This window comes from Ischnura elegans, chromosome 7 (assembly GCF_921293095.1).
Source record: "Ischnura elegans chromosome 7, ioIscEleg1.1, whole genome shotgun sequence".
NCBI classification, from domain to species: Eukaryota; Metazoa; Arthropoda; class Insecta; order Odonata; family Coenagrionidae; genus Ischnura; species Ischnura elegans.
In genome coordinates, this window is record NC_060252.1 from 1,622,299 (window position 1) to 1,645,212 (window position 22,914).

General features: G+C 41.2%; 1 protein-coding gene across 2 annotated transcripts in view; it reads right to left on the reverse strand.

The window, feature by feature from the left end:
• LOC124162349 (potassium voltage-gated channel subfamily KQT member 1-like) overlaps nt 1–22,914 on the reverse strand; it is a 377,689-nt gene that overhangs the window by 95,609 nt on the left and 259,166 nt on the right. The window contains exons 8-9 of one of the 2 annotated variants that reach the window (XM_046538857.1): nt 12,725–12,929; nt 913–1,045 (exon numbers count right to left, since the gene is read on the reverse strand). In XM_046538857.1, coding sequence (XP_046394813.1) covers nt 913–1,045; nt 12,725–12,929 — 338 coding nt within the window. Of the gene's footprint in view, nt 1–912; nt 1,046–12,712; nt 12,930–22,914 lie in introns of both variants that reach the window. The other variant, XM_046538855.1, reaches the window with a different exon arrangement.

Here is a 22,914-nt window from a genome sequence, read left to right on the forward strand (position 1 = left end):
GCAAAACTATACAGATTTTCGATAACTATTCATGATTGTGAGAAGTGATGTAAGATGTGGAAAAGCCCAATTAAAGTTTTCATGACTCTGCTTCTAAAAATATTTCAACTTTAATTTTATTGTTCACATGTTTTATTTATTCAGAATTCGGGATTCGTGAAATTTAGATGTTAAGTATATTCTACCTAATAATAAGTTTACCATATTGGATGTATTTGTAATTTTTTCAATTGAACTGTACCATTGAAAAGTGACAAATTTCAATGGAATTTTTTTTCAATTGTAAAAATTTTCATTTGAACGGTTCCATTGAAAATTTCTCAATTGAACTGTTCCATTGAAATTTGTCACTTTTCAATGGAACATTTCAATTGAATTTTTTCCCATTGAATTTTTCCAATAGGGAATGTAAACTTTTTGGGGGAGTGTTGTAGAAAATGTAAAAGTTTTCAATTGCTGATTTCACTTGTTTTACGTTTTTCATTGCTCTTTTGTTTTTTTGGCTGACTGGGTTTTTATCGTGATTATTCCCTGTATGAGTCTAGTCTTGTTCTGCACTGCGAAGAAGCAACAAATAAATTCATGTTGAGATAAGTCGATCTTTCATTAAGGAACCTAACTATATATAACCCAAAATAACCCAAACCTAAAATATAACCCAAAATCCATCACTGCAGTAAACCCCACTAACCTCCAACAAAAGGGAATATGGGCTTCAAAGAAGCCACTACATACATACCAAACGGTGAACCCCATTCCAGCGCTAAATGCCATGCTTGGTGATAAATGCGGTTTATTTCAAACCTGCTGCCTGAATGGCAGTGAAATTCACGGTAAAAATATTAATAAATTAACAATTCATCAAGGCAACAGGCCATGGGAAATTAATGTGAATAGCATTATGGGACTCACGATGTCACCCTGGCAGGCTCCTCTAGATCCAGGTCAATCTCGTCCGAAGCGGCTTCCGTCACACTGCTTGTTTGGCTGGTGAAAAGTGAGCCGCGCCCCACACCGTCCCTCCTCACTCGACAAGGAGTGCCACCTGAAAAAAAATCACTATCAACTGCACACACACTCCTCTGAACACGTGCCAAACTACGACAATACGAACTTGAAATGAAAAGAGAGATTACAATAGTCATAGTGAGAAAGGTCTTGTTATAGTAATAAAACAGTTTACTGCATAGGTTTGCAGAAATAGACTGGTAATGTTTCTGGTGTAAAAAAACAACCCTCAACTGTGTACATGTATTCATTTATATCCTGATTTATTCATTTATTTTTTATTTATTTGAAAAAGTCCCAAAAATGGCAAGAAGGCTTTTCACAATGACAAACTAGACAAATAAATTATAGGAAATTAAAAAATGTAAAAAATTAGAAAACTATAGAATACGTAGAGTAGAAACATAAAAACAACAAATTAACAATAAAATTAACCATTTAGAGAGGGACAATGAAGCACATAATTTTAGAGGGAGGATTTGAAAAGCGAGTTTGTGGCAAAGAAGGCGATTGCAAAGTCAGTGAGTTGAAGATTTCAGAGAGATGGAGGAATAGCTTGGAAATTGAAAGCCTAAATTATGGGAAATGCAGAAGAAAACTATCAAGTACAGTACGAGGAGGAACATGAAGAGGAAGGAAATAAAGATGTCATTGGAACAGAGATAACCACTCCAAATTCTAAGGAGGCACTTCATGTCATAAAGCATTTGATGCAGGGAGAGGTGAAGGGACGATAGGACTGATTCTTTAATGCCATTTCTGAGGGAAGGAATTCAAAAATGGACAGTTGCTAGGAAGAATTTGAAATGTAGTTGAGAAGGAAATCTTAGATTTTGAAACTGGTCTTTCTAGGGCAGTGGCGCCGACTCCATGGGGCCTCAGAGGGCCCGAGCTTCCTCAAAGATTCGTTTCAAGAAAGTAATTAAGTTATATTATGCTTTGTGAAATCACAAAAATATATTGGTTATTTTTATTTCCCATGTTTGACGATAGCTACCTTTTAAAATAAATTCAACAATGTGTTAAACAAATAATGATAAGGTGAAGCAGGCTGACTGAATCAGGTGGTGTGAATCATGATAGTGTTTTGGTGCTGCGACACACTTTGAATTTAACCTCTTCCCGGGGCAAGACCTCAGATATCGGCCCCCCCAATATTTTTTATAAGTCGGCGCCCCTGTTCTTGGGAGACTTCAACATCAATAATGTGCCATTTTTTCCTAGAGTCAAGTCCACGTGAGTGAGAGTGCTCTTCTCTTTCTTTGATAGCTTGGCAAGAGTTTCAGGTTGAGCGGCTGTGGTTGGTCACTGCTGCAAATTATGCCATTCCCATGTGCAAACACAGAAAAACTGATTTGTACCTTGTGACGAAGTCTTTAATGTAAATTAAAACAACTGCAGCTGTAGAGCTAGCATACCAAATTAAATACCAACCTTTATGCTGCTCCCAAGGTTTCTGTGGCGTAAATAATGATTTTCCATTTCTCACGATAGGAGAAGGTATTAACTAGAGCAGACTCCTGATTATCTGTGGGTGCGGTTCATCCGTGTTGCAGTTTATCTGTTCATGGGTTCACACTCACTCGATGTTTTTTTGCGATCTTTCTAAAAGATAACATCGGACGCAAAAGCTGCAGGATATTTTCATTTTAATTCATGGTACACCGGATCCATTATTTCCATTGGAATTCCCTTCGTAAAATGGTATTATTTTACTAACTTGCAGACAAGGAATGTTTCAAGTTTAGTTGGATGTCTGATCTACCATTGCTGATGACAATCTGTGTTGGGAAAAAACTCTTGAGTAATTTTATTATATTTATTTTAATTTTATTATAATATTATTCTTCAATGGTTAACCAATTGTTGATTTATAAAAATTTTACCTACGAACATTAAATGTATATCTATTTCATATCGGGAAAGCGCGTAAGCATTACCGTGGATTCGCATGTGGTTGAAGACGCCCAGAAGGGAGCCAGAGATTTTGTCGTACTCGGACATATTTACGCTGTCAAGGTCAAACTGGAGAGGAAGGGGATAGTGGAAGCAGATGAGTACAAGTGGGGGAAGTGGAAGTAGAGATAGCATGAGTCATAGCCATTGCATTTGCATAGCAGTGCATTGACAGTTCGCCATAAGCCCCGGGTAGTGAGCTCCTATGTAGTGAGGGTGTAAGACAACTGATTTTTTCAGCCCCTTGCCAAGATTTGTCACATGACAAATTTGAATATTCTCGCGATACAGTGATTGCTACAGTAAAAATTATGTTTTCTAAGAAATTTTGAGGGACTACGATGTTAGTGTACACATACGTCTTCATTTATGTTTAGCCTCTAATAAGTGTCCTAAGCAGAATACGCGTTACATGCGCTCATACGTTTCCTCCAGCGTTACATTGACACGTTGCGTACGGATGGCGAGAATTCTCATCATTTTTTTCCCAAATATTCCAGACGGATGACGAAGATTCTCGTCATTCAGGCGCATCAACCTAAACAATTTTAAAGCGTACAGTACGTATTCGTTAGTACGCTTTCAGTTTTTGTTCGTTATTCATAATGAATTGATGCATCATAACGTTTGATTGGGTAAAGTTATATTCTAAACATTAGCTTTCTAACCATGTTTAAACCAAAGGCATATTTCCAATCTAAACACCTTCACCCAGAATCGGCGTTCCTAGGAATTTAAATACCCCGCTACGCAACGTGTTAATTAGAGGTATTTAAAATGTCCGGGGTACTTTTATGTGATGGACATAGGAAAATTAGTGAAACCTTCAGCTTCTATCTTAATGTTTCTAGCATTCTAATCATTATTCAAAATTTATACCAGAATTTGAACAATCACTTATTAAATGTGTACTTACATTTAACAGAATTTTCATCTTCCTGATATTTATTCCTGATATTTGGCAATTGAACTGAGGGTAGCATATGTCGAAACAGCGGTTAGAATGACAGAGTTTCTGGGAAGTTTTTATCTATTATGTTATGCACTTCTTCCTGAATTTATAGGAGGTAAATATTCCACTTGGACAAATAGGACTCTTTTGAAGGCGTTAATTACACAAACTAGAGGTGACATAAAACAGGTAGTCTAAAAATACAAACAAAAATAACAGGCTACCTGAACACAGAATCGGCACAGCTGTTGCCTATTAAACCACACTTTCAAAGAAAATGAACACATATGACTACAAACCTCTTGAATGTACATGAAGCACTGAAAAACTTCATCTTAAAACATGAATCCAAAGTACGCACAGTTAAATCCTTGAAAATCGTGTGTGAACTCATTTCACTCCGTTCTTCTCGAGAATCTTGCCGTTACTAGAAGGACGACTCAAGAGAGATAGAAGCCATGGTCCACTAATATTAATTCAGCTGAGGGAAGAATTGGAGGCCAAAAAAAGGCATTTTAGTAAACAAGAAACGTCACAGACTAACTCCTTGAGAGCCTAATATTCATGTGTGGTAAACTCACGAGACGCCAATGGGTCTAATAGGTCCCATGCGGTTATAAATGACCACGCCTAGAGTAATCACGTCTAAAGTTATATGCCTTCGTAATCGTTGCCATGAAATAGAAATAGAAAATAAATTCTGGATAGTAAAAGTAGATAACTTTGAGCCACAGATGGAAGCAGTTAGAATCTCTGCTCTCATATGAGCTCTTCGAAGCCACTTAAATCAGGCCCAAGTGGACATTTTCCGTCAGACAACAGTCCCTATGAGGCTAGGGAGAGTGCGTCACTGGAGACTAATGTAGATTTTTTAAATTGATAAACATGGACTAAGTAAAAGGGCACCTGGAAGGTCAGGGGCACTTATACTTCTATGTCTCGCCACAAAACACCTCTATATTGGGGAATATCTTTTTAGCTATTCATTCTCATCATACAGATAGAAAAAATACAAATCCTCTAAGGTCTTTAACATCCTTGTGGAAGAGATAAACTATATGCAAAGGTATGGAATTGAGGCCGATGTAGAGGTTGGCAAGCGTAGAATTTTTTTTACTCTCTTTGGAATTCTTGAAGACAACTTGGGGTTAAATGACATATGGGCTATGTTACTACAGTTTTAAGCCAATTATTTCTGTCGTTGATGTAAAAGTCAAAAACAAGTCACACAGATTTGCAGGAGAGGAGGGAAAATGCACGGAATATTGATAGTTATGATGATGTCTCGGCAGGTTTGATAAATCTGGCATTGTAGAATCTTCTGTTTGGAAATATGTGGAAATTTTTCATTATTACCTATGGCATATGAATGTTTTTTATTTCTTTGTTAAAAGTTTCTTCCATTTTTTAATAAATGCGTATCTTAAAATATCTTTGTTATCTTTTATTGTTTAACCTACATGCAGTATTTAAGGCATTAGATTTTGCATGAGAGTGACCTGAGGTGAGTTATTCTTAAAGACAATGAGTTGCAGTGCAACATGACGAATCCCAAAATAATAATAATATAATAATAATATTTAATTTCCTGTTGGCTATACAAGTATAACATAGGATTTAGTCATAAAAGGAAGAAAAGTTTATACAAAAGTTACATAGAAATTACAATAAATGATAAGCAGTTAAATACATACATAATTATATTAATTTGTCATTAAGATACTCAACAATGCTATAATAGCATTTCTTAAGTAGCAGTTCTTTTAGCTTATTTTTAAAAGTATTATCACTCACTGCACATTTTATTGCATTTGGGACTTTATTATAAACCATAGAGGCTGAGTGGTGAGGACCTTTTCTGCTTACATTAAAAGGCTGATTATTCAGATGGACATTGTCTTTACCACGTGTCCCGTGGTTATGGATTGACGAGTTGGACATAAACAGGTGCCTATTGTTTCTTACAAAAGTACAGCAATTCAAGATATAAATACAGGGGAGAGTAAGTATTTTAAGTTCTTTGAATAGGGGTCTTCCTGGGGTCCTAATTGAGACCCTTAGCATACTCTTGATAGCCCTCTTTTGTATTGAAAATGCCTTTATTGCAGCACTTCTATTACCCCAGAATACAATTCCGTAAACTAAAAAAGAATGGATTTTGGCGAAGTAGATGAGACTTAGAATCTGAGTTGAGGTAGTTTGGGCAAGATTCCTGATCATATAGATCCCAGTATTCATTTTATTGATTAATTTGGTTATGTGAGGCTGCCAGTCAAGGTTCATATTGAGATATAAACCGAGAAATTTAGTGGTGTCACAGTGAAGTATAGTGATATTTGAGTCTGTTCTGAGAAGAGGGCTTTGAATTGGTGGGTTTGTTTTATTATGAAAATGAATGAAGCATGTTTTGTTTTCATTAAGAAGTAGGTTGTTTGACCGGCACCATTTGGACATAGTTATTAAGGTTTGACGGGCAGCACTGCTAGCATCTAGAAAATTGTCACCTATGTTCAGTGTGGATGTATCATCCGCATATAATATAACTTCGTTGTTTGGAAAGTTATTATGTAGATCATTTATGAAAATGATGAATAAAAGAGGTCCTAATATAGAGCCTTGTGGTACACCACAATTGGTTGAGGCAACATCAGATCTAAAAGTACGAGCATTTGAATTGAGGTTGAGGTTTACCTGCACTAATTGTTTACGGTCTGAGAGATAAGACTTTAACCAAGATAAGGCATTGCCATTGATCCCAATTTTCCTGAGTTTGGAATAAAGTATGGCGTGGTCAATAGAATCGAAAGCTTTTGACAGGTCAAAAAAGATTCCTATGGTCTCTTTCTTATTGGAAAGTCCCCAGATTATCTTATTGATGAGGTGAAAGGCAGCGGTTGTGGTTGACTTTCCTTTTAAATGTATGGTAAATTGCCATTTTTGGTAACCAAATGCATTTAATAACTCTAATTAACGGTAAATTTTTCGTCTGTTCATCAAAAGTGAAGTTGACGGAAGAAGTATCACGAAAGGATAATATAATGTTATTTTCATATGGTGTCACTCAGTGGGGTAGCCAGGAATTTTGTTCGGGGTGGCCAATCCAAAAACAGCACGAGGCCAATTACAGAGGACTACAATTGGCCCCGTGCTGTTTTTGGATGAAATAAATAAATAAATCTATCAAAATTCTAGGAAAGAGAAGGAAAGGTCATTGGCCACTCAAATGAGGCAGAAAGCTGGGGAATTCCCCGCGGGAGAAAAAGGGAAGGGACGGGAGAACGTCCGTTTGTGGGACTCTATTGAGGGATTATATGGCACATGCTGGAGTTGTCTACTCATAAAGAAAGGGTCAAGGAGTTGTTTGAGAAGGTTTGGGCATCGGGTGAAGACATAGTTAAAGAGATAATGGAAGTGGTCAAGAGTCCGTGGCGTGTGTTGGGATAGTGAGGGGGAATATCCAAGGGGTTAAGGAGAGCGCCAGGGAAGGACAAAACAAGGTGAGAGGGGGTTGGGGTTTCCAGCGGCTACGGATAGGAGAAGGCGAAGCATAAACCAAGTATGACAATTGATATTGGACACTTTTATGGAAGGCAACAGTCGCACACAAGCTAAGAACTCACGGCCCCGTAGAGCGAAAACCGGCGAAAACTGTGGAGTCATTTCATAATCCAAAAAGTGCATTTAGAAGCTGCTATATGACAGCACCATCGATATAAGAAGGACAGACAGCTAAATGAATAGGTTACATTGTTTGGGACAGAGAAAATTCCACAGAATATTTTTTAAGTAATTGAATCCGACAGCCTGAGCTCTGCTCGGGCTCAGGTCCCTGGGAGGAAATATGCAACCCGAGCCCTGCTCGGCCTTGGGATTCTAAGTGCACTCCTCTAACCATACATGCTATGCAATAACGACTGCTGTGAAGGTAGCATTTTCAAAATAGTCTTGCTCCAGATCTGAAAGCTGACAGACGTGTGCGTGTGAAAGTGTCCAGTTGAGAAGTGCAACGAAATCATACAAGTGATGTAGCGAGTTGCTTCTGTTGTCAAGTGTTTTCATCATGGGAAGACCTGCGCTGGATTTCATTTGACAATTTTTCACCTTCAATGAAGCTGCTCAAATTTCCAGATGTATAATAGACACCTGCGCCGTGGTAATCAAGGTAAATGTTTACTTTTTACTTTCATTAGCAGTGGATAACCGTGCAGAGGGGACAGAAAAGGGACGTTCAGCTCGAGGACGGGCCTGGGCTCGAGGGACATCCACTAAGCTGGTCATTTGCGTCCCCATCAGTCCCTTTCTTAAACCCCATCAGGCACTTTAACCACTTTTTCGGATAATTTCGTGCCAACCGGCACGAAACTATACGGCACGGAAAAGAAAGTGTACGGGATCCTAAACTTTTAAAAGTGAAAAGTTTCGTGCCAGCCTGGTGCGAAATGAATCGGATCATTTAGTGCCTGGTCCGAAAAGGCACGAAATCGTTTCGTGCCTTTTCGAACCAGGCACTAAACATGAAGTTTTGTACCGGAGCACATCCCTGGTTGGTTGTTGGTTGTCACAGCCATATCTTACTCATCATCATCATCATCATCATTAGTCATCAATCCTAAGATTGGTTTGACGCAGCTCTCCATTTCTCTCTCCTATCCGCTAATCTCTTCATAGCTACATATTTATTCTCTTTTACATCCTTTATAACCTGTCCGATATAACTCATTCGGGGCCGTCCCTTGCCCTTTTTCCCTTCCACTTGTCCTTCAACGATTGTCTTCGTCAGACCATCGTGCCTCAAAATGTGGCCAACTAAGTTGTCCCTTCTTCTGCTTAATGTTTTTAGGAGGCTTCTCTTTTCTCCCACTCTCCTTAGCACTTCCTGGTTACTCACATGGTCAATCCATTTTATCTTCAACATTCTTCGGTAGCACCACATTTCGAATGCTTCCACTCCTGACTTCTCTGCGTCAACGTCCAAGCCTCGCTTCCATAGAGAAACATACTCCATATGTAGCATCTGATGAATTGCTTCCTTACTTCTATGTTAGGTATTTTCAGCTGTAAGAAGATTCTTCTTTTTGTAGAAAGCCCTCTTCGCCTGCACTATTCTACTGTGTATTTCTTTCTTACACCATCCATCGCTGGTAATTCGGCTTCCCAGGTAAGAGAATTCGTTCACCTCTTCAAGCTTATGCTTTCCTAGGTTGATGTTTGTTTTAGCCTCCTCTCTTTTGTTGCAAACTAATATTTTAGTCTTCTTTTTGTTGATTTTCAGCTGATATCTGGCCATTGTCCTTTCCATGTTTGTCAACGTCTTCTTCAAATCCTTCTCTGTCTCGGCTATGACTGCTATGTCGTCAGCAAATCGCAGCATACTAATTTATTCTCCGTGGATATTGACACCCGAAGCTTTCTGCTTGATTACGTTGATGGCTTTCTCTATGCAAACATTAAAAATTAAGGGGGAAAGCGCACAACCTTGTCTCACCCCTTTTCTTATTCTTGCTTCTGCACCGTTTGGTCTACATTTGATCACAGCTACTTGGTTTTTATACAAACTATGAATAATTCTACAATCATTGCAGAGTACGCTGATTTCTTTCAAAATTCTAAGCATTTAATTCCAATCCACGTTATCATAGGCCTTCTCTAAATCGACTAATGCTATGAAAGTTGGTTTGTTTTTCTCCATTCTCTTCACTATGAGCATGCTAAGTTCCAAAATTGCTTCCCTTGTGCCCCTGCTTTTCCTAAATCCGAATTGGTCCTCATCCAGGAATTCTTCTGCTCTTCGTTCAATTCTCCTGTAAATGATTCTTGTCAGAATCTTCGACGCGTGTGTCGTCAGGCTTATGGTCCTAAATTCTTCGCACTTCTCAGCTCTCTTCTTTTTGGGTATGGGAATGATGATGTTCTTCTCGAAGTCACTAGGTAAATCTCCTGTTGAGTATATATCGCAGATAGTTTTATACAGTTGAGTTAAGACCTTTTCTCCTGCATTTTTTATTAACTCTGCTGGAATGTCATCTATTCCTGGGGCCTTATTCTTTCGCAGGTCTCTTACTGCAGTGTCAAATTCTGATCTTAAGATGCTTGCTCCTATGTCATCGTTTTCAACTTCACTTTCCTCTTTGAGAACTTTTGAGCTAAGTTTGCTCCCGTTGTATAATTCCTCCAGGTATTCCTTCCATCTCTCGGCTTTGCTTTCGTTTTCAATTAGAATGTTTCCATTCCTGTCCCTTATGCTATTACATTTTGTGTTTCGTTCCTTGAAATGGTTCCTCACTATTCTATAGGCCGCTTCCACTTTCCCTTTTACGAGGTTATTTTGTACGTCCTCACATATGTTCCTCCATGCTTCTCTGGCTTTCCTCGCTTGGCAGCAAATCTCGTTCCTTATTCTCTTGTAGCAAGCCTGTCCTTCCTCAGTATTCTTATTCTTATACTTTCTCCTTTCTTCAATGAGGTCTAGGATTTCATCCATGATCCATGGCTTTTTCTTAACACATTTTCTTCTCCCTAGAACTTCTCTAGCGGCCTCCTGAAATCCACTTTTTATGGTAGTCCAGTTATTCTCAACTGAGTCTTCAGACTGATCTAGTCCTATCTTGCACTCCACTACTTCTTGAAAGGCCTGTTGATTTTTTGGCTCCTTAAGTTTCTCTAATTGCCAGGTGTTCTTCGCTGATTTCTTCAATTTCTTGAATTTCAGATGGCATTTCATCATCACTAGATTATGATCACTGTCGATATCTGCCCCCGGGTAGCTTTTAGTCCTTTATCTGGTTTCTAAACCTCTGCTTCACTAAAATATAGTCTAGTTGAAATCTTCTTTTGTCTCCTGGCATTTTCCATGTGTATCTTCTTCGCATGTGATTCTTAAATAAAGTGTTGGCAACCACTAATTTGTGTTCTGTGCAGAACTCTAACAGCCTTTCTCCACTTTCATTTCTATTTCCTAATCCATATTTTCCGGTTATTCTTCCATCCTGGCCTTCGCAGAAGACAGCGTTCCAATCACCTAAAACAGTAAGGTTTTCTTCACCCTTTACCTTTCTGATTACTTCCTTTATATCATCGTAGATGTCTTCAACTTCTTCATCCTCGTAGTCTGTCGTGGGCATGTAGACCTGTACCACTACGGTATCTACCGGCTTAGTCTCTATCTCCACCATAACTATCCTTTCATTGTGCTGTAGGAAGCTTTTCACACACATTCCGGCGCTCTTTCTGAGCATTATCCCAACCCCAGCATTACCGTTCAGGGATCATGTGTGTATAATCCTACAGCTTCCACTCCAAAAATCTCCCTCCTCAGGCCATTTCATTTCGCTGATTCCTAGCACGTCGATATTCAGTCTTTCCATTTCCACTTTAAGGATTTCTAGCTTACCGCAAGTCCTGAGTGATCTCACGTTCCATGTACCGATCCTCATAACTTTATCACAATTGACTGATGTACCCTCTCGGGTAGTCCCCGCCCGGAGATCCGAATGGGGGACTAATTTACCTCTGGAATTTTTTACCTGAGAGAATTCCATCGTGTCAGACAATTTAAAGTTGGAGTAGCTGCGCCTCCTCGGGATGATAATGTGGTGGTTTCCCCTTGCCTTCCACATCGCAGTACTACAGCCGTTAAAGTAAATGTTACCACGCCTGAAGTGCAATGAGTGTAGCTGTACTGACCATCGTGATCTCCACCTTCACTCATATGAAGAAGAGCTGCTGCCTTCTCCTCCGGGTGATGTGAGGCATAATTGTTGGCGGCCTCTCATCGCCAAGTCACGGTATCTTCACAGGTTTAGTGTATCATTTAGATGGCCTTTCTCACCCAGGGATAGACCCATACCACCTCGGATAACCGCCGCTTTTTGTCCACGACTGCTTATTCGACAAGTAAACTTGCTTATATCGCAGCTAACCTCTATATCTAGAGGTTGACCCACCATTTGCAACCCAGTGGACGCACTCGGTGGCTTAAAGCTCAGCCGCTGGCTGCCTCATCCAACTAAATGGATGCCGCCCCAGCAACTATTTAAATTGGCTGCGGGATCCAACTCTTGGATACCACAACCAATTTTTTCATTCAGTGTACATTTTTTAGCAAGGTGGCGTGTTCCTTTAGGATATTTGAAAGAGATATTAGTTGAATCAACATTATGGCCTACGTATTTTGATAAGGTACTAATATTCCTGTAATTGGCTAAAATCTTGTTTGAATTCTTTCATGAATACCATAATTACTCGCCAAAATCCAGTGTTTCCTGGGACATAGGCACCCTAGCCAAACATTCCCGCATTTATCGTTTTATTTCATCCATCCCCCTGAAAAACGATAGATCGAGGTTCCACTGCACTCAGATAGACCTCTAAGAGATATATCTAAGGGGAAATGTGCCAGCCTGGAAAAATATTCTTCATTTGAAATGCATGGTTTGAGGCGTTACACGTTATGGAATTTATATATTGAATGAATTTTTTTCAATTTAAATACATAAATATTTATTAGATCGCTACCATGGTTTCGACGCTCTGCACCACCCTGAGGCCTGTGCACAAACCAAATTGGAGTGGGAATGAATTTCCTGCTCATGCTATTGCACAAATTGGATGGTTAGTTATTACTGAAATTTTTGCATTTCATCTTGGTTTCATGGATTCATCGCACAATGGATTAAGACCCCTATCATGTGACAAATAGGGTAACAAGTGGTAGTCAGGAATTAGGTCGGCAATCTCCCACAGTTAAGCTTGCACACTTGTAAGCAGCAAGAGACATAGAATACTATCTTCATTTACCCATCCAATTACCAGATTTCGGCTCCTCGATGTAGAACACAACGTCTCCCTCGCTCTCCCTTCGGCTGTTGAGCTGCGAGGCTGCCGTTGTCGTGGCATTGGCCCCTCCCGTTGGCATCGCAGACACGCTCACGCTTGGCTCGAGCACGTCCATGCGACTCTTTGACTTCCTTCGCTTGAGCACGCTTGCCTTCTTTGCCACCTGGATGATGAGAGACTGAAAAGAATGCAAGCAAGGCGATTAGCCCACAGCCAATGGCGGCTGGCGGTAATTTATCCAGGGTGAACATTACAGCAGATACAGGAGGATTTAATTATCTCATGTTAATCCTAATCAATGAGCATCATATTTTGTCGTAATAGAATACAAAGAATGCAAAGCATACCACTGGTACATTCTACCCTTAAAACTGCATGAACAGAAAAAATATAAGCATGCTTGCACGCACAGCTGGACAGCTGGGAAAGAAAACTTTTTAACTCTAAGGACGTTTTACTTAAGAATGTTTTTTATTGGTATAGATATGTTGATGATACAATTTGTTTGTGGACGGGCAGCAAGCGACAAATTGACCGATTTTCATCCCTAATAAATGGTCTACACCAGAAAATCACATTAACCACAGAAGTTGAAGGACAAACTTTAAATTTTCTCGATTTGACCATCTCCATTGAGAATAATAGGCACAGGTTCTCCATTTACAGAAAACCCACCCATACCGATGCCATAATACCCAACAGTTCCTGCCATCCTCACTCCCATAAACACGCATCCTTTCACACCATGGTTCATCGCCTTCTTAACATTCCCCTTCGAGAAACTGATTTTAAAGAGGAATTAAACACCATACGACAAATTGCTCATAATAACGGATATGAGCAATCTTTGATCACAAGAATTTTAAATAGGAAATTAAAACATAATGCTCACACCAAGTCAAGTTCTTCGCTACCCGTCGATCCCAGAACTTCAACGAAATGGTGTAAAATACCTTTTATAAGCCCTTTGTCTAATGCTGTATCCCAATGCTATCCCCATAAACAAATACAAAGTTGCTTTTTATAATAGATTGATTGGGTAGACTGTTAAATAATTCTAAAGATGTTATTGAACCAAAATTAAAATCTGGCATTTATAAATTAAAATGTAATGATTGTGATTCATGCTACATCGGCCAAACAGGACGAGACTTCAACACAAGGGTAAAGGAACACAGGGCATGTTGGAAAAACAAGGACGATACGTCAGCTTTCGCCCGGCTCCTCCTGGAAATGTGGCACGGAAGTAATTTCGACCCCGAAATACTCCATTTTACCAGTAAAGGAAGAAGGATGGACGCCTTGGAAATTTGAGAAATAGTCATAAATGGAAACCTTGTTAACGACATAACCTTTGCCAACCCATCCCCCTTATTACTCATCACCCTCCCAAATCCTCCACCCCAACAACCCACCTGACAAACTGTGTACCCCCCTATTCTTTTCCACGAATTACCAATCCCAGCTTGAATCCAAACCTTTTCCCCCCACCCCCACATCAATAACCACTACCCCCTACCATATATACCTGCCCCCACCATATATTGTATGTATTTGAAAATGGTGTAATAGCCGAAACTGGTAATAAATAGAAACTCTGTGAATTTTATGGAAGTAACGAAGTGTATTTCATTATTAATAAGCATGCTAATGAAAACAATTATTCTAACCACACCTTAACAAGTGACAGTAGGTGAAATTCATTCTCCCTTTCTTCTTCCGAGCGAACTTCTCTATCACCTTGTCAAGAAACCTTCGATACCATCCTGGAACTTTTTTCAATTGACAACATCGCCAAAGCAGTGAGCCTGTCCTTGTCCATCTGGCTATGTGAGAATGTTTTATCATGTTTAAGGGTTGAAAAAAATCCTCTCTGCTTCACTAGTTGTCATTGGAATTGTCGCTAGAATTTTCAGTGGTTTAGTTGTTTTACTGAAATTGTTTTGAATATTATTGTCAACGATGGATCCTGGTAGGGCAACGACACTGGAGACTTTTCCTTGTGCATGTAGATTATTTCATGCTCAGTTTTCAAGCTCAATTTTCAATTGAGCCATTGGCAGGGACGCCGACTTACAAAATATATTGGGGGGGGGGGCCCAAACCGGGGATCAACATTGGAACCCTGTTAACTCGAATATCGAGATCTGGAGAATCCGGGGAAAATCGAAAAGCCTGGCACATTTTTTCCTCACCCCTATAACGAATTTTTGAGGGGGCTCGGGCCCCCTCAGGCCCAATGGAGTCGGCGCCACTGCCCATTGGTTTCGAAGTTAGCAGAGATTTTGCGTTGTTTTAAACAAATCCGCCAATTCTGTGGTGTAAGCAATTTGTTTTCTAAAAACTGTTAATAATACATCTGGCTTTCGTATATCAAAATTCCAAGTTATTGGAACGAAAAATACGAGAATACCGAGCGCTCAAAGCTGGGTAATTTGATCTTACGCGCAAAAAACGAGTATTATTTTCAGAAAAAATGAAGTACAGGGAATACTATGGCGTGAAATTTTTCTTTAAGTAAATGATCCAACGTAGAAATAACTTCTCTTTCATATTCGCATTTTGTTGCATTGAAATTGATTGCCTCGCTTGGAGGACAGAGCTCCTCAAACTCGGGAGTCTTGCTTTTTTTTTACAGACAGCAGGATCCTGGGCGCAGGTAGCGTAGGTGGCAGCTACACTACCTGCGAACCAAACATGCGCGTGCGCACTCGCGTCGTTTTGAGTCTGCCCCTAGCACCCACAGAAGCAGTGCATGCCGCCCCGCTTATCTCCACCTGCCGGAGCACCCTCTAGCGATCGCAAAGACGCGGCCGGCGCGATGCCACGGAATCGCACTCTGTCAGAGCGGTGAATTCGAGATAGCTGTAGCGTTCGGAGCTTCATATCACATCCATAAGTAGGCGGGGTTTTTATCCTTCTCGTTGTAAAGGAATAGTTATCTTTCATAATCCATTCATCTTTGGTGGTGCACTTGCTAACATGCGTATATGCACGTGTCGCCACAGCCCAGGTGACCCAGCCACACTTAAGAAGCAGTATCCTTGAGACCATGAAAGCAACTGAGCAATGCTGGGTCAGGACTACCATCACGACCAAGTCCATTATGCAATTACATATAGAGGCGATTGAAAGGTGTCCGAGAAATTCTCCCCTAATCTAATATCGTGGAGAGGGGTCTCCTTAGCATACACCATGTAATTTATTTTATTGTAAGAAACAGTGTGAATCAAGGCCGGCACTATAGTACTAGCTATAGCAAGTGGGGGGCTAGGGGCGAACCTTCCGTGCGGGGCCCTTCACTTAAAATATTAAACTCTATACCCCATCTACAAACTCGGGCATTTTGAATCCCTACCACTCTCTGGCTGAGTATGTGTTCCCCTCCCAAATTCAGACTTCGTAATTACGCCGTTATGATACCATCACGCAGTTGAGTTCAAAATAGTATAATACAAATAAAATTTATAATTATATTCATTCATAAAATTAAAACGTAAAATAAACATAAAAAGCGCGCCTTTTCAATAGGTACGTTACACGGCGCCGCGCCGCGCCGGTTGCGATGAGTCATCACTCCTCCCCTCGCCACACTACGCCTTCAACTCCCTTGCCGCGCCCGCTCTCACTCACGTCAAGTTCTCTCACTCGTTGTTATCACTTACACGACACAGTACTGTACTGACAAACGCAATTGCACAATAAAAATTACTGCATTATTTTTCCTTTTTCATAATACTATCTATTGTCTAGCACGGTAATAGTTGAAATTGCGTTTTCAAAACTATCGTATATTTCAATTTTTTTTCACGAACCCGGGGCCCCCCAAAGCGCGGGGCCCGGGGCGGTCGCCCCGCCCTAAGGCCGGCCCTGGTGTGAATCGTGAGGAGTATTTCGAAAGATCTTTTCATTTATTTTTTTATTTAAAATATTATTTTTATGCTGTACCAACGTGATTCTAGGCTTCCTTCTTAGTAGTTTTTTGTATTAATCTAAACTTGTCTTACATAAAGATAACCAATAGCAAATGTTATGATGAATCAATCCCCATCTCTATGGGCTATTACAGTGCATTCCTTATGGACTCCATTTGCTTTACAAAATGCAATGGTAAACCAGTTCTTTGTTTTTCATTTTTTACCACTTTAATTTAGCTGAAAAAATCCACAAATTAGTGTGTACTAAGTGCATAATCTCAAAATAATTTTGTTTTAATGCCTGTTGCATGCACCCCCACATGGCCCTGCTTCTGGTCATGCCTGCCTTTGGGGGGCGGTGGGCTGTTATCAACATCATGATGAATGTTGCATGCACCCCCACATGGCCCTGCTTCTGGTCATGCCTGCCTTTGGGGGGCGGTGGGCTGTTATCAACATCATGATGAAGAGCAGAGCCCTTTGGCCTTTTTATCTACGCAAGAGGAGGATGTGTCCCCAGTTCTCTCCAGAGAGAGGAAGCGGCCGGGCTGGATCCCTCCGGCGTCTCGACGAGCTGGAGTAATTAGAGGGGACCTGTATTTTACTCTCAATAAATACCCTCACTAGTATCCAGCGGGAATTTTATTCATATTTTCCCCGATTCTCGACCACACCCGCGAGTCAGGAGGCAGCCACTCGACTCTTGCGACTCGCGATTGTCGTTACGTCCCGGCGAAGGCGTCGGGATGCGACATTAAAACTGGTGTCAGGTGTGGGGTATTTCGAGAATCGTCGTCGTGGCCGCAGTGTGGAGACCTGAGAAGGCCACCGAAGAGCCTCACTGAGAAGCAGAGGACATCAGGCGCTGAGGGAGACCTGAGAAGGCCACCGAAGAGCCTCACTGAGAAGCAGAGGACATCAGGCGCTGAGAGGGGAGGCTCTACCGACTAGTCGCCGCCACCCCTGAGATTTCGGCATCACCTCATCGCAGCGGTTCGTCTAGAGAGGAAGCTGCGCTGAGAGAGGGTACAAAGGAGAAGTCGCCTTTACTGTAAGTAAGCCACCCTGATTCCTTTCCTCTGCCCTTTGTATCGCCCTTACTAAGTTTGTCTGCTACTTGTCATAATGTCCGTCACAACGATGACTAGCTCAGAAGGCCTTGATAGCCGCGGAACGTTCTGCAGTATTTCGGAAGCCATAAAGATTGTTAATAAGCCATTCGACGGGAACAAGAAAGAACTCCGGGAGTTTTTAGAAAACGTGGACGTTGTGTTCGAGTTAGTAAATCCGATCGATCATGACAAATTATTAAAGTTCGTGAAGGCTCGGATAACGGGGGATGCTCGTTCAAAAATTCTCGTCAGAGATCACGCTCACACGTGGCCCCAGGTGAGAGCTATTTTAGAAGAAAACTATGCTACAAGACGTACCCTAGACTATTACGCATGCGCAATGTTTAACTCCAAGCAAGGTCCGACGGAGAGCATTGCAAGTTGGGGTAATCGCATAGATTCTATGCAAACTGAATTGAGGGAAGCGGCCAGACGAGTATCTCAAGAGGAAGAGATCGCCGGCGCTTTAGCCTTAGTTAACCATCTCGCGAAAGCTTGCTTTGTTCAAGGGCTGGCTAATGATCGCATACAAACAATTGTGAGGAGTAAGGGAGAAGTTATACTATTGCCTGCTGCGGTAGAAGTCGCCCTAGAAGAGGAGAGTGCCATATTGTCACTGAAAGAAAGAGGGAATATGAAAGGATATTTTAAATGTGAAAATTGCGGCAAGCCTGGGCATTCAGCGCAAAAATGCTACCTTAAAGGGAAGGTAAACATGAAAGAGAAGGAGATAAAAAAGGTAGAAAGTGTGAAATGTTTTAACTGCGGGCGATTAGGCCATTTTTCAAGAGACTGTCGCAGACCAAGAGCCAAATCCTCCGAAAATGGATCGCCACAGCCGCGTCAAATTATGGATGATAACTCGCGGTCGCTGAATGGGAAAGGAGATAAGAGCTTTCGTCTGTCGGAAGTAAGAAAATTGTCGAAAGGGCCGAGTCGCTGTGACGTAGCCGATACGATAACCTTCCAGAGTCGAGAGAGCAAACGAGGCATCTTGCGTCTTCTAATTGATACCGGTGCAGATGTGAGTATTATTAAAATGGAGTCCTTGAAGGGGGAAACCAGGTGTTGGCCGGAGGACTACTTGCTATTAAGAGGCATTACTGATAAGCCCATCAAGACAAAAGGGAAAGCGGCTATATTATTGGAGGCGAAAGGGAAGGAGATGCAACATGGTTTTCATTTGATAGAGGGAGCCGATGTTCGTCTTGAAGTAGATGGAATTCTCGGTAGGGACTTCCTGAATGATCTTGGCGCAGTGATTTATTGTACACAAAAAAGGGTCTACATGAGAGGCCTACTCATGGACTTTGACTCAAAAGAATCCATGGAAGACGTAACTAAGGAGATTAGAAAAATATCTATACCCTCCCGAAGTGAAGTGCGAGTAAAAATTCCTACTGCATCCACGGGGGTGGGAGTGATAAACAAGAAAGAGATAAAAGAGGGTGTCTTCTTAGCATCAGCTTTGACGGAGGGGAAGATGGGAGAGTGCATTGGAAGCATTTTGAATATCAGCGATGAGGAACAAGAGGTAGAGATTTCCCCTGTTGAGTTGGAATCTGTGGATACTGATATGAAAGAAATTCAATGCAATGTTGAAAATAATTTGTCAAGGAAAGAAGTTTTACGGAGTTGCTTGAGGCAAGAGCATCTGTGTGATCTAGAAAAGAGAGTGATCACTGAATTGTGCGAAGAATTCGCAGATTTGTTTTATTTGCCTGGAGACAAGTTATCGCACACTAAGACGTTGAGTCACGAGATTCCCACTCCCAATTTAAGAGGAGCCATTAATACTCGACCCTACCGACTCCCTGAATCTCAAAAGGAAGAGGTAAAAAGGCAGATGGAGAAAATGCTAGAAGAGGGGATAATTGTTCCCAGTAAAAGTGCATGGAACTCCCCAATACTCGTTATACCGAAGAAAGCTGACGTTACGGGAGATAAAAAGTGGAGAATAGTGGTGGATTTCAGAAAATTAAATGAAGAATCGGTGGGCGATGCCTATCCATTGCCAAATATTACAGACATTTTGGATCAATTGGGAAAGGCACGATATTTTAGCACATTAGATTTGGCAAGTGGGTTCTACCAAATCCCGTTGGATCGGAAGGACCAATTTAAAACGGCGTTTAGTGCCTTAGGAGCTCACTATGAGTTTCAAAGAGTGCCGATGGGTCTTAAAGGAGCTCCTTCTACTTTTCAGCGCCTTATGAATACGGTATTGAGTGGTTTACAAGGGTTACACTGTTATGTTTACCTTGATGATATAGTTGTGCATGGAGATAGCCTAGTTACGCACAATCAGCGCTTGAGAGAAGTGTTCCAAAGGCTAAGGGAACACAACTTGAAATTGCAGCCGGAAAAATGTGAGTTTCTTCGCAAGGAAGTGAACTACTTGGGGCATGTGATTTCAGAGACGGGGGTCAAACCAAATCCCTCGACTGTGGAGAAGGTGGAAAATTTCCCCAGGCCGGATAAAGTAAAAAGGCTGAAGGAATTTCTTGGATTGGCGGGGTATTATCGCCGCTTCATACCGGGGTTTGGACTGATAGCTAAACCTCTACATGATTTATTGAAAAAGGATGCAGAGTATGAATGGAAGGACGAGCAAGAAGATGCTTTTAAAAAACTGAAAAATCTTTTGATTACGGAGCCAGTTCTTCAATACCCAGATTTTTCACGCCCATTCATTCTCACGACCGACGCGAGCAATTACGCGTTGGGGGCTATATTATCTCAAGGCATCATTGGGCAGGATCCGCCCGTGGCTTATGCAAGCCGTACGCTCGGTAAAGCTGAGGTAAATTACTCCGCGACGGAGAAGGAAATGCTAGCCATCGTATGGGGAGTTAAGTACTTCCGTCCTTATCTTTACGGCAAAAGATTCACCGTAGTCACAGATCATAAGCCGCTGACTTGGGTATTCAATGTAAAGGACCCGAGCTCTCGGTTGATGAAATGGAGAATCAAATTGGCAGAATACGATTTCGATGTGGTATACAAGAAGGGATCGGAGAATGCTAATGCTGACGCGTTAAGTAGAATTTACTCTTTGGATGCTGAAGAGAAGACGGATGGTGTTGCCAATCCATGCGAGGAAAGAAAAAGAGAAATATTGAAGCAATATCATGACTCACCTCTTGGGGGACACACAGGAATGAATAAGACGTACAAACGAATCAAGCAGTATCATGCTTGGAAAGGAATGAAAAAGGACATAGAAGAATACATTCAAAGATGCGAGAGTTGCCAAAAAAATAAAATCACCAGGAGGAAAACTAAGATGCCGTTGGAGATAACCACTACGCCTGAATGCGTGTTTGAAAAATGTAGCCTCGACATCGTGGGACCCCTACCCGTTACAGATGACGGAAGTAGGTATTTGCTCACTTTTCAAGACGAGCTGTCAAAGTTTACGGAAGCAATCCCAGTAAAAGAACAGGATGCAACCACAGTGGCAAGAGCGTTTGTAGATAATATCATCTTGAAGTACGGTGTTCCTCAAACAATTTTAACTGACCAAGGCACTAATTTTCTAAGTGAAATATTCAGTAATACGTGCCGATTACTAGGAATAAAAAAGTTGAAGACCTCAGCGTACCATCCAGAATCGAACGGAGCCCTAGAGCGAAGTCACAGAACTCTGATAGAGTTTTTACGTCATTTCATCTCGGATGACCAGACAAATTGGACAGAGTGGGTGAAGTACGCCATTTTTGTGTATAACACTACACCGCATTGCGCAACGGGATTCTCTCCGCATGAGTTGATGTTCGGGAGAAAGGCTAACCTCCCAGGAATATTGCAAAAGGACCCCTCAGTTCCCTCGTACACGTATGACGACTACGTGAAGGAATTGCGGGATAGGATGCAAAGTAGTCACATGAGGGCCCGAGAAGTCTTACTAAAAGCAAAACAAAGAAGTAAGGAAATTTACGACAGGACTACTCACTTGGAGATATTTAAAGTGGGCGATAGGGTCCTGTTGCATGACGAAGCCGTTAGAAGGGGGCGTTCAAAGAAATTATCTTCTCAGTGGATCGGTCCGTATGATGTCACAGGGGTGGACGGAGTTAATGTTACGATAAGAAGGAAGAGGTCGGAGGTGAAAGTCCATGCCAACCGGCTAAAGCTATTCTTCTAATCTTCCGCAGGATCCTAAAAATGGAGATGGGAGCCTGCATCTTCCTCTGTTTGAGTCTCGCGACCATCGGAAAGGGGGAAGACCACAGAATAGAAGAGTACAAACAATCACCTGGGCTGTATTACGATTCACAAGGAGAGGCGGAAATGTATAGTAGTGAATGGAAATTAGTCACCTACGTAAATGTCACTCAACTGGAAGGAAACTTGGCCGTAGTAAATACTTATGCTTCGTTAACTGAAGACTTCTGCAGGAAATATCAGAATGCTTCGTGGATTCATCTGACTGGGTGCCGAACTACGTTTCATGGACTGAGAAATGATTTGAATAGAATTTATAAACTAAAGGACATAATGGAGCAGTTAACTTCCCGTTCGAGATCTCCTGATAGGCGAAGAAGAGGCCTTTTTAATTTTATAGGGGAAGTAAGTAAAGTTCTTTTTGGGACCCTGGATGACGCAGATGCATTGTACTATACAGGGCAAATAGGTAACCTGGAAGCTGAAAATAAGGACCTTCTAACTATTGTGAAGAAACAAGTAACTCTCATGAAATCCACTATTTCAGCTGTCAATCAGTCATTAATAGACGTCGAGGGAAATGAGAAAATACTTTCTGAAGGATTGAGAAGGTTAGAAAATTATATTGATAAAACAACGGGAGAACTGATTGATCATACAAAGTATATTATTTTGGTCTTATCAGGGAACGAACATGTCCAACAGTTAAGTCAAGCCATCGGAGAACTCTCCTATCAGTATACTGTTGTGATAGACTCACTAATAAACGCGCAAAAGGGAGTGCTGCAGCCACAAATTATTAGCCCAGAAGAAATAATGACTATGTTTGACAAGCACAAGGCAGACATTCCTAAAGACCTAACCCTACCTTTCCCTCAAAGTGTGGCTTACCGAAGTAAACTTCTCAAAATGCTAGAGCTGGATGTATTTCTATCTAATCACGTATTGGGATATGTTATTTCAATTC